The sequence below is a fragment of the Elephantulus edwardii genome, unplaced genomic scaffold, assembly GCF_000299155.1.
Source record: "Elephantulus edwardii isolate Elephantulus edwardi_28Jun2011 unplaced genomic scaffold, EleEdw1.0 scaffold00132, whole genome shotgun sequence".
In the NCBI taxonomy this organism is placed as follows: domain Eukaryota; kingdom Metazoa; phylum Chordata; class Mammalia; order Macroscelidea; family Macroscelididae; genus Elephantulus; species Elephantulus edwardii.
In genome coordinates this window covers 7,850,410-7,863,106 of record NW_006399882.1, presented here as the reverse complement: position 1 = coordinate 7,863,106, position 12,697 = coordinate 7,850,410, and the positions used below count along the sequence as shown (strand labels likewise).

At 53.7% G+C, this 12,697-nt stretch overlaps 1 protein-coding gene across 1 annotated transcript in view; it reads left to right on the top strand.

Annotated features, from left to right (window-relative positions):
• Nucleotides 1–12,697, top strand: part of LRIG1 (leucine-rich repeats and immunoglobulin-like domains 1) — a 145,366-nt gene that overhangs the window by 114,756 nt on the left and 17,913 nt on the right. The window contains exons 5-11 of the mRNA XM_006893871.1: nt 314–457; nt 1,888–2,031; nt 3,226–3,369; nt 5,671–5,814; nt 8,287–8,367; nt 11,420–11,491; nt 12,297–12,368. Of these exons, the coding sequence (XP_006893933.1) occupies nt 314–457; nt 1,888–2,031; nt 3,226–3,369; nt 5,671–5,814; nt 8,287–8,367; nt 11,420–11,491; nt 12,297–12,368 (801 nt within the window). The remainder of the gene's footprint in view (nt 1–313; nt 458–1,887; nt 2,032–3,225; nt 3,370–5,670; nt 5,815–8,286; nt 8,368–11,419; nt 11,492–12,296; nt 12,369–12,697) is intronic.

Genomic DNA, 12,697 nt, shown 5'->3' with positions numbered 1-12,697 from the left:
TGGTGGCCGTGCTGGTGTGTGACTGTGTTGAGGCTGGTGGCTGTGCTGGTGTGTGACGGTGTTGGGGTGGGGGTACAGCTGCCTCAGTATGTATCAAGTCCCACCTCAGAGCCAGCACCGACACTCCTGACACCTGCATTTCCCCACGGCCCATCTGAAATCAAGAGGTGCCTGCATCTGGTGATGGGCCGAGTCTCCCTGGAAGCCTGTCCTTCCAGTGTGCCTCATTCTGCCAGCTCAGCTGGATCTGGTGTCTGGACGGAAGGAGAAAGGCGTCCACTGACCGCTGCATTTTCTCCTCTGAATCCTTCAGCAACCTGGCAAGCAACAGGATCAGCACCCTGGAGTCGGGAGCGTTTGATGGGCTGTCACGGTCGCTGCTCACGCTCAGGCTGAGCAAAAACAGGCTCACCCAGCTTCCTGTGAAAGCGTTCAAGTTACCCCGCTTGACACAACTGTGAGTACAGAAACCTGCACTTCAATTAGGGTGGGCCCGGCTTTATGGAGCCCAAATTTCCTCAAGGATTTCAGCCAAATGCCACCCTTTCTCCATCCCAACCCCCTTAAAGCTCTGCATAAACGGTCATTAATGGCAACACCTAATAAAAGCATATTGGAAATAGGGTCTGTTGGCTGTGGGCTGCCACAGATTGGGAGAACACCAGCTGAGTGTGTGAGTGTTGGTCAGTGTGTGAGTGCTGGTCATCTGTGGTAGCTTCCTGGTGGGGAGGCCTGCTGGCTTGCTGAGATGGAGAGTGCTGGGGCTGTCAGTTCAAGGCCTTGTTGACCTGAGAGGCTTGGGGACCTTTAAAGGGTCCTGTACTATCTCTACCTTGGACCCTATGATGACATTTCTCAGGTATTTCAAGAGGAAGTAGTTGTAGCCAGATGTTGTGAGCAGGAGGTGGGCTGTAGTCTTCATCTTCAAAGTCCAACAAGGTAGTTTGAGCTCATTTCAGAACTTTTGTTACATTTTTGGTGACCTCAGTTGAGTGTCATCCTAGAAAGCCACAGGGTTCAGGTTCAGGAAGAACTCTATAGGTTCTTTAAACTCTGTTTCCTGTGTCTGTGTTTTAGCTGAGTGCTCATGCCCTGTTCTCCTTGGAGCGGGTATGTCTCATTAATGTCAGTTGTTGGTGTGGGGCAAGCTCCTGAGACACTGCAGAAAAATGTGGGGAAAACCGAGGGCTTTCTGGTCAACCTTGGGCCCTCTCCTCCCTCTTCCTCCTCCCCACTAATGGATCCAGCTCACCCAGACTCCTGACTGACTGAGGTTTTATCATGCAGTGGCCAGAAGTCAGATATGCTTGAGAGAGAGAGAGAGAGAGAGAGATGCTTCGTGTGGGTTCTGACTCACAGCGATCCTGTGGAACAGTGTAGACCTGCTCACAGGGCTCCCAAGGCTGCAGGTTGTGACAGTCATCTTAACCGTCGCCACCAGAGCTCCTCCATACGTGGAGAACCTTTTAAGTACAAGGGAAGACAGTGATTGTCATTTGGGGCCCGATGGCCAGGCCTTCCCTGTATTTAGACTTTGGTTGTTGAGCCCCCCCACTTAAGGATGCAGACGTCCTATCCTATCCTATCCTGTCCTGTCCTACCCCCGCCCCCCATCGCACTGCCGCAGACAAGGTCAGACAGGGATGCGAGTGCAGACTTAGTCGGGGGACGGGTGCCTTCTGTGTCAGCTCCAGCCTCCTCTGACTCTGTAGCAGTGGTGCTGTTTGGTGTCAGCAGCTGAAGGGGGAGTGTGGCACACTCAGGCCATGGGACCCTCCCTGATGGCATGGCCCATGCTGGTTTGGGAAGCCCAGCCAGGACTGTGTGAGCATGATTGTAGGCAGGAACATCGATTGAGCCCCAAACTTGTTGGCTCCACCTCTCCAGGGACCTCAATCGTAATCGGATCCGGCTCATCGAAGGCCTGACGTTCCAGGGACTCGACAGCCTGGAGGTCCTGAAGCTGCAGCGTAACAACATCAGCAAGCTGACCGATGGGGCCTTCTGGGGGCTGTCCAGGATGCATGTGCTGTAAGTGTGGGCAGAGCTGGCAGGAGCTGGCTTCACGGGGCAGCTGAGGACCCCTACTGTAGGGTCTGTGTGTCCTGCATGTGCCCACTCCCCTGAGCACTGGGCAGATGTGAGGATCCCAGACCAGATGTCCGTGCTGTGGGGTGGCGTGAGACTTCAGGGGACCCAGCCGCTCTGTCTGTGGGGCTGGGCCCCATCTGGCAGGCCAAGTGCTCTGTTGTGGGAGTTACCAGTGGGTTAGGCCAGGTGAGTCCGTTGGTGGGGATGGACACGGGGCCATTTGTTGGGCTTTCTCGCACCCCATTTTGCTCCCCACCCCCACTTCCGTAGTGGACATGGGATCACACTGCTGCTTCCTTCCCATGTCCTCTCCTCCTCCCACACACCACAGGAAGTTCTTCTTTTCCATCTCTTGGGCCTGACTGTCTCTTGATGTGCAGGTGGGCCGACAATGTATAGTTCACCCTGAGAGATTTATTTACGTCTTGTGAGCTAATCAAGGCGCTCCGTGCGGATGTTCAGATCGTATCAAGGGAGCATTCCCTTCTCTTCAGCCAGATGTGCACAGCGAGGGAACTCGAGTCCTTGCCAGAGGAACATCAATAACGTGAAGTGCACATGAGACGGCTGATGATCTTATTTTGATCCATGGAAATTTGCCCTTTTGTAAAAACAAAAAGTTAAATGAAATCAGGCTGTAAAGAAAAGCCATTGCCCACCCCCTCCCTGGTACCGCCCTGTCCCAGTTCTGCTCCCTCAAGGAGGCAGTCACTTTGCGCCATTTCTTTTCTAAGTTCTATTAATTTATGCTGTTGGTGGTTGTTTGACGTCTGTGGAGCCGAACTGACCTGTAGCCAACCCTCCAGTGTTTTTAGAGGCAGCAAATCACACGGGAGGAAGTTGCCCATCATACTGCTCGTTACTTGCAAGTCTCTAAGTAAATTTATGCCACTGTCTTGACTCAGCACCTGGAAGTTTCTTACACCATAGCCAGTGATTTAAGTTCTTCACGACACCCCTTCTCCTTTGTGCAGTGTCCTTTAGTCTCATTGTAACAGGACTGGAAACTCTTACCATAGGTTCAGTAGTAGCCACTGTCCTTGTTATTAGACATGCACGCACACGTCCACGGGCGTGCACACACGGGGGCAAGCTCCCCCTGTGGCCTCAGTCCTGACCAGGCCACCTTTGCAGGCACCTGGAGTACAACAGCCTGACAGAAGTGAATAGTGGCTCGCTCTACGGCCTCACAGCCCTGCACCAGCTCCATCTCAGCAACAACTCCATCTCCCGCATCACCCGTGACGGCTGGAGCTTCTGCCAGAAGCTGCATGAACTGTGAGTTCATACCTGGTGGTCTGTGCCGTGGTAGAGATACCAGGTTCTCCGGGACCCTTCACACTTGCCAACACGTGTGCCAGGGAAGACTGGAGAGGGAGGGAGCTCAGAGGCAGCTCCTGCCCAGGACTCCTGTCTTGACCTGTGGGGAGGACAAGGCTGCAGGCCAACCAGGGAGTCCAGTGTGGTCTGATTCCCTGTGAGTCTTTGCCTTCTGGCCTCTCGGGGGTTCCGAGAACCTTCCTGAGATGCGGAAGGCTATGTTGTAGACTGCAGCTGCAGGAGTTGTTTTTATTGTGGCTGTTTGGGGTGTGCCTGTGATAATGGTGACACCAAAGAGCACCTCTTTTCTTCAGTGAAAGTTCTTTGGCTCAGGCACAGAAAGGAAGGATGGACCAGAGTGGATCAGAGATGGTGTGATGCTGGTAGTGGGGCACAGCTCTCACCTGCCTTCTTCTGATAACTGACGGGACCCTGGCTCATTCCTTCCTCGCCTTGCATTTCAGCAGTCCTAGCTGCGAGCTCCTATCAGAAGGGTGTGAAGATTAGGTGGATTTCCTGTGTTTCCTTCTTCCTTTCTCTAGGTCATATTTACTCATTGAGGTGAGAACTTAATAGCCACGTTCTGTGCCTTGTTACCTTGATGCTGGTTCTGGCTGGTTGTATCCTCACACATACCTCAGGTGCAGGCGCCAAGCCTGCGTCCTCTTGCCTTGTATTGTTGTTGCACACGCACAGGCCCATGTGGTGTTATTAAGCTTTTGGATTTAGCTTCCTAGCACTTTGAGGAAGTATAGTTGAGTGGTGGTTATTGTTGTTAAGTGCCATTGAGTCAGAACTGGCACATAGCTGACCCCTCCAGCAGGTTTTTGAAGGTATTAAACTGCAGGGGAGGAGATTCCCCATCTTTCTCCTTTGGGGCAGCTGGTGGTTTCAAACCGCACTCCTTTGGGTCTGCAGCACAGGTCCTTTACCATGGGGCCACCAGAACTCCCTCAGTCGTGTGGCAATCTCAGGTATTGTCACTTGGTGATACTGGATGGCTTTTCTGACAGACTTGACCTATGCGCTGTGACAGTGTTCTCCTACTTGGGAACTCCTTGGATGTAAGGTTTTCTCAGGGAAAGGGCTGGAAGTAGTAGCAGTTGGAGAGGCCTTTAAGTCCCCCAAACTTGTCCTGATTATGGAGGTGAAATGCCGGCCACCCTGGGATCTTGTAAGGCTGTGGGCCCTGGTGTGGAGGCCATGGTAAAGGCCACCCCTCCCCTGCAATGCTCTGAGTTCTGTGTCCCTCTGGGTGGTGGACAGTGGCATGCTGTCTGCTGTGCCCCTCTGTAAATGGCAGGAAAGGCCTTGTACACTTAGCGGTTAGATCTTTTGGGAGCCTCCAGCCCAAGCTTGGCCTTGCTCCCCACTGTGCTGGGCCCGCGTCTTTTCTAAAGTCTTTTCATTGTAGGTAAGGATGCAGTTTTGATCTCCAGCCAGATCTTTGGTGATTGACAGTCATTATGTCTTATTTCTCCAGAAGGGAAACTATGTAGCTCCCTGCAGTCTCTAAAAAACCTCATTCATAATCTGTGAGTTTATTTTCCTTCTTCCTTCCCCAGCCCATTTCTCTCATTTTTCAAAGACAGATGATTGGTATGCCGTATCTCCTGCCCAGGTCTGTGTCCGTTTACCAGAGTCATGCTGTGATTAAGCAGGGCTTGATTGTGATGTTGATGGTATAGGGGCGCATTTGCCACCCCAATGTGGTAGGTGGGTCATGCCTGCCATGGATCTGGGCAGTGTCCTCCCTGGCCCCTGGCCTTGCCCAGCTGAGGTGTGAGGTCCTGACGCCAGCTGGGAGCTGGTCTAGGCAGTGGGTCGTGGTGCCCTCTGCTGGCTGATGTGGGAAGTGTGACCAGAGATGGTGCTTCCTCAGAACCCGCTGGACTGAGGGTGTTGAGGGCCTGGCCATGGCCTGCATGTGGCTACAGGGGAGAGAGGTCTTTCTCCGCCTAGATCAGGACCATTATGGACACCAGCATGAAGGGGTTGAAGCTTGGAGAGTCTTGCATTCTGTGACTTTGTGTAGTCCCTGTAGTTGAACAGATCCCCTTTTGTCCCCTGTACCTACACCCTGAAATCAGTCGATAGGTGCGTGTAGCAGCATGACAGCTTTTATGGTTGAGGGCTGTGTGTGTTTGTGTGTGTTTCTTTGTGTATCTGAGACCTGGACTCTGTGGCCTGATGCTCAGGAGAGGGGAGGGAGGGCAACTCTGAGGCCTGATGGTGACACCTGTCTGCCCTCTTCTCCAGGATTCTGTCTTTCAACAACCTCACCCGGCTGGACGAGGAGAGCCTGGCTGACCTGGGCAGCCTGACCATCCTGCGGCTCAGCCACAACGCCATCAGCCACATTGCGGAAGGCGCCTTCAGGGGGCTCAGGAACCTGCGTGTCTTGTACGTCTTTCTCTGCTGGGATGACACGGAGGGGGGTCCCCAGTACGGAGGAAGAACAGACTGTTGAATTCCATTATTGTTGGCTCTGTCTCAGAACTGGCTACAGTGCTCATCTGCCAGGTGTGCCCGGCCCCAGATTGCTGTATGTTGTTGCTGTGAGCCATCAAGTTGGAACTGACTCATGGCTGACCATGTGGTAGTTTTAGCAGGCTGTAAATCGAGCAGAAGGAGATTGTCTGTCTTTCTCCTGTAGAGCAGCAGGCCGGATTTGAGCCATATGCCTTTAGGTTTGCAGCGCAGCTCCTTACCACTCAGGCACTACGGCTTCCAGCTGAAAAGGACCTGGTTGAACAGGGCAGTATCTCTCACTCCCCCCGGGCTGGTGCCTCAGAGGGCTGACGGCGCTTGGCAGAACTGTCCTTATCAGGTGTAATTCCTACAGTGCGGCAGGACGCTGGGGTCCTGAATTTGGGAAGAGCTGCCCACTGCAGGTCTGGAGTAGCTGAGGAGTTTCTCTAGTGTTGACTCTTTTGGCGGTGACTTCCAGCTTTAAGTCCTGCATGTTTTCTGTCTGAGCCAAGGAGCGGCTGAGGCCTGGCCTTGAGGGCCGGTTTCTGCATATCTGCATACACATTGTGTTCCTGGACACCTTGTTGCCAACGGGGGTGGTTTGGGAGCTGTGAGCCTTTCCTGGGGCCTCCCTGGGAATCTCTTAACACAGCAGGGCTGTAATGCTGTTTCTAAGTCCTCGATTAAGTAGGGTGGCAGGAAGTTGCTGTGAGATGCTTTTCTGGGACATTCATTACAAAGCTTGTCAATTGTTGGTTTTCAAGAACTTCTCAGGCAACTGTTGGCATAATGCCCCAAACAGTGGGCACATGCTTTTGAAGGCACAGCAGCAGTGACCGCAGTGGGCACCAGGCTCTTGGCAGGGGAGCAGGAATGCACCGGACGCCAGGCTGTCCACCCCGAGGGCCGCCCATGAGGCCAGCAAGTCCTAGCAACGCTGAGGACGGTCCGAGCTAGCCACCTAGAAAACCTTGGCAGCCAGTAGCGAGGAACAGGCTCACAGAGCTGCAGCCCCAGGCCCCCGGCAGCAGCGTGAATACAGAGGGAGCCGTTGAAAGAAGTCCCTTCCAGCAGTGGCTTCTCCGCTCCCTCAGCTTCCTGCTGTGAAGGAGAGGTCACAGCCAGACATGTCCTTTTCAGCTGGATCTCACTCCCACAGTGGGATCCCTCCTCCTGGACCCCCAGCTGCAGGGGCTTGGGGGAGTCAGGAACCTTGTGTCAAGTCGGGAATGCTGACCACGTGGAGGCTTGGGCCTGGCCACCAGGTGTGGCTCCGGGGAACTGTGACCCTATGGGCAGTGGGAGGAAGCTGAGTCACTGCCTTGTGATTTGTGTGGCTGGAAGAGTCTGGGCTTGGGGCCTGGCCTTGGCCCCACGATCCCGGCAAGTGAGCCACGAGCCTGACTCAGCACCCGGATGTCCTCCTGAGCCCAGTGGGTCCAGGCCCGTGTGCTAGCACAGGGTGGACCCCCCAAGCCTTTGTCTAGTCCCCTCCCCTCTTGTGCCTGCCACTAATTCTCGGTCTAGGCTGGTAAAAGGATGCTGGTTTGCATGTGAACAGACAGGACCGCAGGGAACTCTTCTGGCTACTGCCTCATACCAGGGCCAGATGCATTCTGGGAGTGGGACATGTGGGTGATCCCAAGTGCTTCTGCACCTCATCTTCCTGGGCTTGGCTGACAGGGCCATGTGCACGCCAGTGTTGGGTTCTCGAAGTGCTAATTGCATCTCCCCCTCTCCCGGGCTCGCCTGCCAGGGCCAGATGTTCACTGGTGGTGGGGTACACCTGGGGTTCCAGGTGCTGTGTGCGTTTCCTCTCTCCTGGGGTTGGCTGCTGGGGCCAAGTGCACACTGCGGGTGGGGTACACCTCGGGTCCCGGGTACTGTGTGCACCTCCTCTCTCCTGGGCTTGGCTGCCTGGACCAGGTGCAAACTGGAGATGTGATATATGCGAGGGCCTAGGTGCATCTGTGCCTCCTCTCCCCCGGGCTTGGCTGCCGGGACCAGATGTGTGATCGCGGTGGGGTACACATTGGGTCCTGGGTGCTGTGTGTGTACAGCACAGTTCCCCTGGAATTGGCTTGCATGCTGGGGATGGGGTGCATGCGGGGTCCCTAAGTGCTGCTGCCTGTGTCTCCCTTCCTTGAGGTTTGGCTGTGGCTCCCTGATGGAGGGGGGGCGACCATCCGTGTGAGGCTAGTATCTGTAGTGCTGGGGCCCACACCAGGTGGGTAGAGCTGGACCGTCTGTTGGGAGGTGGTCACCTCAGCTGTCCCAGAGGGCTGGGCAGCTGGAATCCTCTGTGATGTCTGCCCCTTCAGGGTGGGAGCTTCTGTGTCTGCCCTCCCCCACATTGAAGGAAATGCGGGCTGGAAGGTGAGATCTTTTCTGTCCTCTCCGCAGGGACCTGGACCATAACGAGATCTCAGGCACCATCGAGGACACCAGTGGTGCGTTCACGGGGCTCGACAGCCTCAGCAAGCTGTGAGTATCTGCATGCGAAGGGCCCTGGCTCCCAGAGGTTGCCACTCCTGGGGTCCCCAGGCTGATGCTGCTTTTGTTGTGGGCTCTGCAGGAGTAGGGAAGAAAAGTCTCTATGAAAACGAGGGAGCGTCCCCCCTTCCCTGGGCCAGTGGCCCCCTGTGTCCTGGGCCTTGGTGTCTGTGGGGCCAGGAGAGTGGGGTGGGGACGGGTTTGACTTTTCTCTCCTGTTAAGTCACTGACCAGTGAAAGGACCAAGCTTTCTTGGTTTTTACCCAAAGGAGCATTGCCTTCTGACTACATTCCTGGAAACTCTGAAATATCTGAATGCCAGTGACTCTTGACGGCTTTGAGTGTTTCTGTCATCACTCCTATACTTAAGTGGAGGTAGCGATCACCAAGGATAAGGGCAATAGCCATGTATTACTTGAATTTCTTAAAGTACCCAAGATGGGCTGGTGAGGCCTTGAGGCTATTGTGTTCTCATGCAGGTAGGACTTGGAGTGATGACCACATGGCTAGTTCGTCGCAGGGTCAGGACCACCTGGCTCCATGGCCAGTCTTTCTTCACATCCCACCCTGGTCCTGAGCCTCTGACATCACTGCTCAGGTGGAGAACAGGCTGCAGGGAGGGCTGGCCTGATTGGTCACTGTGTTACAGGTGAGATGGCCATGGCAGTGCCCATAGTGACCTCATTGTAAAAGGACCATGTGACACACGCTGATGAATGAAATGGCACAGCCTTGTCCTGGATGTGGCTTTTGGGGGATTTCATGGTACAGCGTGGGGTGGGTGCCAGGACCCCGCGGAGGGGTCACCCAGGAGCTGAGTACTTGGTGACCTAAGGAGCGCTTGTTGAGCATTCTGTGTGATTTGCTCGAACAAAACCTTCAGACTGAAAGAGGTGTGGAAATTTCTTGTTGTAAGATCATGTTCACATTCATGCAGACCAGCCTCTGACAGGAAGAAACAGCGATGGGTCTTTGGTCTCTTTTGCCCCTTTGCCTCTGCAGGCAAATAGCAGAGCTGCTCTGTCTGAAGTTGGGGCTGCTGAGACTCAGGGCCTGAGGCAGGACGGGGTCTGTTTCTGATGAAATGGGGAGTCGGGAGGCTCCCATGGTGGCCCCAGAGGTGAGCTTAATGGGCTTCAGGGTCCTGGACACCAGGAGCGAGCGAGCATCCTTGTGCGGGCAAGTCTGTTCTGGGGTGAGCCTGGTGCAGGCTGGTCCTGGTGTAGGTATCTTCCTGTTTTCAAAGGTTTGCTTTCAGTCATTTTACTTTTTTTAAAAGTCTTCTATTTGTGCCTGATTGTACTACCTGAAAGAAATCCAAGGAGGGTTTGTACACTGACAGAAAAAAAGGTAAACTGGAAAACTAGTGTTTTTAGCATGTGCTTTGCAGTGAGCTGTGAAGAGGCAGTGGGAGTGGATCCTCCATGTGGGGACACACAGTATCAGGAGCCATGGCTCTGAATGTGCCACTGGACACCATGCATGTTCTTTTGGGTATTATTTGGTGTTTGTTGTGACTGAGAAATGTTTTATTTTGGGTCTGTTGTGTGCTGTTCAGTTGGAACCAGTGATCAAGGGGGTTTTCAGAGGCAGTAAATCACACAGAAGGAGACCTCCTGTCCTTATCCGATGGAGCAGCTCATGGATTTGAACCGTGTGCCCTGTGGCAGATCTAGGGATGCTCACGTAATCATTTCTTCACTGTGTGCCATTTTGCCTTATAACAGGTTTCACAGGAACTTCATATTAGTGAGGGGGCAGCTTTGCTCCTCAGGGACGTCCCCCAGGAACATGTTCCTCGTTGTAGAACCTGGGGCTATTCCAGCCTCCCTGCCCGCCTTTAATTTTCATCCAGTTTTGCTTGCTTTCTCCTATCTTTGCGTAAGGGGGTGGGCCAGTCCTTGCTGTCCTTTGTGGGCCAGGATCTCAATCCAGGACTAGAGGTATTGCTGGTCTTGAGCCCAGATTGTCCCACCTGGATTCCCCTCCTGTCAGAGGGCTGCCTGGTTTTTCTCCCCAGGTGTTCTCCTGAACATCTGTCCTGGACCTGTTGATTCTGAGAATTTCTAAAAGCTGTGTTTCTGACAGGCCCTTCTAGGGAGTCATTAGAGGTTGGAAGCTCATGCGTCCATCTGTGGATTCTGCTTTCAGGTGGGAGTGGCAGGAGGCAGGCCGTGCTGGTGGGCGGACCTCAGGCCCCGTCACTGGTGTGGGACAGAGCCAGGAGCCAGAATTTTGCTGCTTTTTATTCCCAGTGTCTCCCTTACATCCGCTCAGCCCTTCCATTACTCAGCCCAGGGGATGCATGCTCTCATCCTTCTGTGCGTCTTGCAGCGTTGGCTTTTGAAAACACCCTTGCTGCTCTGGTCAGGATTGCATTGGGTGCAGTTATCCAGTGCACAGGCATTTGATGACTTTAGAGGTTGTTCTTTGAGGATGATCTGGGATTTGAAGGCCTTCCAGATCACTGACGTCTTATGAAATCTGAGGTCTTGAGCATCCTGGCATCACATTGGACATTGAGGAGACCCATGTGGTGGGCAAGGTCACAGACCCCATACTTTGTGCACCCTGACCACCGGCCAGGTCTTCAAGGGCAGCTGCAACATCTGCACAGAAGCCCGTGCACTCCCTGCCCCCTGTCCTCTGCTAGGGCCATCACCTCCAGCATGGCTTTTCGTGGCTGGTTTAGCTCCAGCACTTTTGCTGCCCCGAGATTGTATCCATGTCCCACCTTGCCCCTCCCTGCAACAGGTGGTTCTTGGAGACAGGCCCGGCTGGATAAGGTGGTGTCCACAGCTTCGCAGAGGGCCTTTCTTGGCAAGTTGGTGCAGGGAATCCCAGCTGTCATCACAGCTAAATTCTTACAAAGATAAAAGTAATTTGGAAAGGGGAGGCCTGCATGCCTCAGCACGGGTCCAGTTTCCACATCTCGGCAGACACACTTACCAGATAGTGTGGCCCTAATTGTGTTCTCTCTCTCTCTCTCACCGTCATCTCCACCCCACCTGCTTTCCTGGCCATGGATGTTTGGAAACGGCAGGACACTGTCTGGCAACAAGATCAAGTCCGTGGCTAAGAGGGCCTTCTCGGGGCTGGACAGCCTGGAGCACCTGTGAGTATCCTACCTGCCCTCCCCAGCCATTGGCCTGCCAGACACCAGGCAGACGGCTCCTTGTGCTTTGTTTCTTTGCACATGCCAGCTCCTCGTTTGCAGGCAAACATCTCTGACTCTTCTCTTGCCTGTGGCAGGGATGGTTACAGACCGTGTTGCAGTGAGTGTGCTCCCCATTAATGGGACTGTACCCGACCCCAGTCCTCCACAGGCCCCGGCCTCTTCTCCACCCTCTGTGAGCCAGGCCTTTCTTAGTTCAGACACAGCTCAGTCCTGCCAAGGGCACCCTAGACTAGGCTGACAGGTGCATTTTGGCGTGGCCATCAGAGACCCAGAGGAAGACCCAAGGCCCCTGAGTTACTGCCATCTGGGGCTGCTGTCTCTTAGTGCCCACTTCAAGTTTGTTTTTTCTGTAAATCAACTTTGGTCTTAATTCTTTGGAAAAAACGTGGCCTTTTAACACGTTGCCACACACTTTCGTGCTTAGAAACACATTTTTGTCGATGCATTACCATCATTTGTGGCAACATGTTAATTTGCTGGGCAGGCTTCAGCCTTGCATTGGTGCTGACCTGAAAGGGGGCTTGTTCCAGAGCGACTCCTTGTTTTTGTCACCTTATCTGAAGACAAACACTTAAAGCAGAGTTGGAACCTGGGATCAGCCCCAGACCTGTGGGTCATCATGGAAACCAGCTGTCCTGAACCCTGTCTGGTGTCCTGGCTTGCACACGTGGCCTTTAGGGGATGGCAGATCATGGATGTATCGGCACTTTTCCTAAGTGAAAGGGGTGCTTTTTCCCCTCAGAAACCTTGGAGAGAATGCAATCAGATCGATCCAGTTCGATGCCTTTGTGAAGATGAAGAATCTTAAAGAGCTGTAAGTGCTGGGATTCTGGGCTTGGATTAATGTGAACGGATAATGTCAGTATGAGAAACACCCTGACTGCTGTTACGCCTGATGTTAGCTGTGTGTATAGAGGTGTAAGTTAAATTACCTTTAAAAAAAAAGAAAAAGCCCTGTGTATTCCAGACCAGGGTTGGCAAACTTTTACCCACAAGGTCAGAAGGTGACTGTCCTGGGCTACGCAGGTGTCCAGTTCTGTGGGGACTGTGCTCTCTGTGGGTGACTGTTCTGGGCTGTGCAGATGTCCTCTTTCGTGGAGACCATATGGTACCATGGGTGACTGTCCTGGGCTGTGCACATGT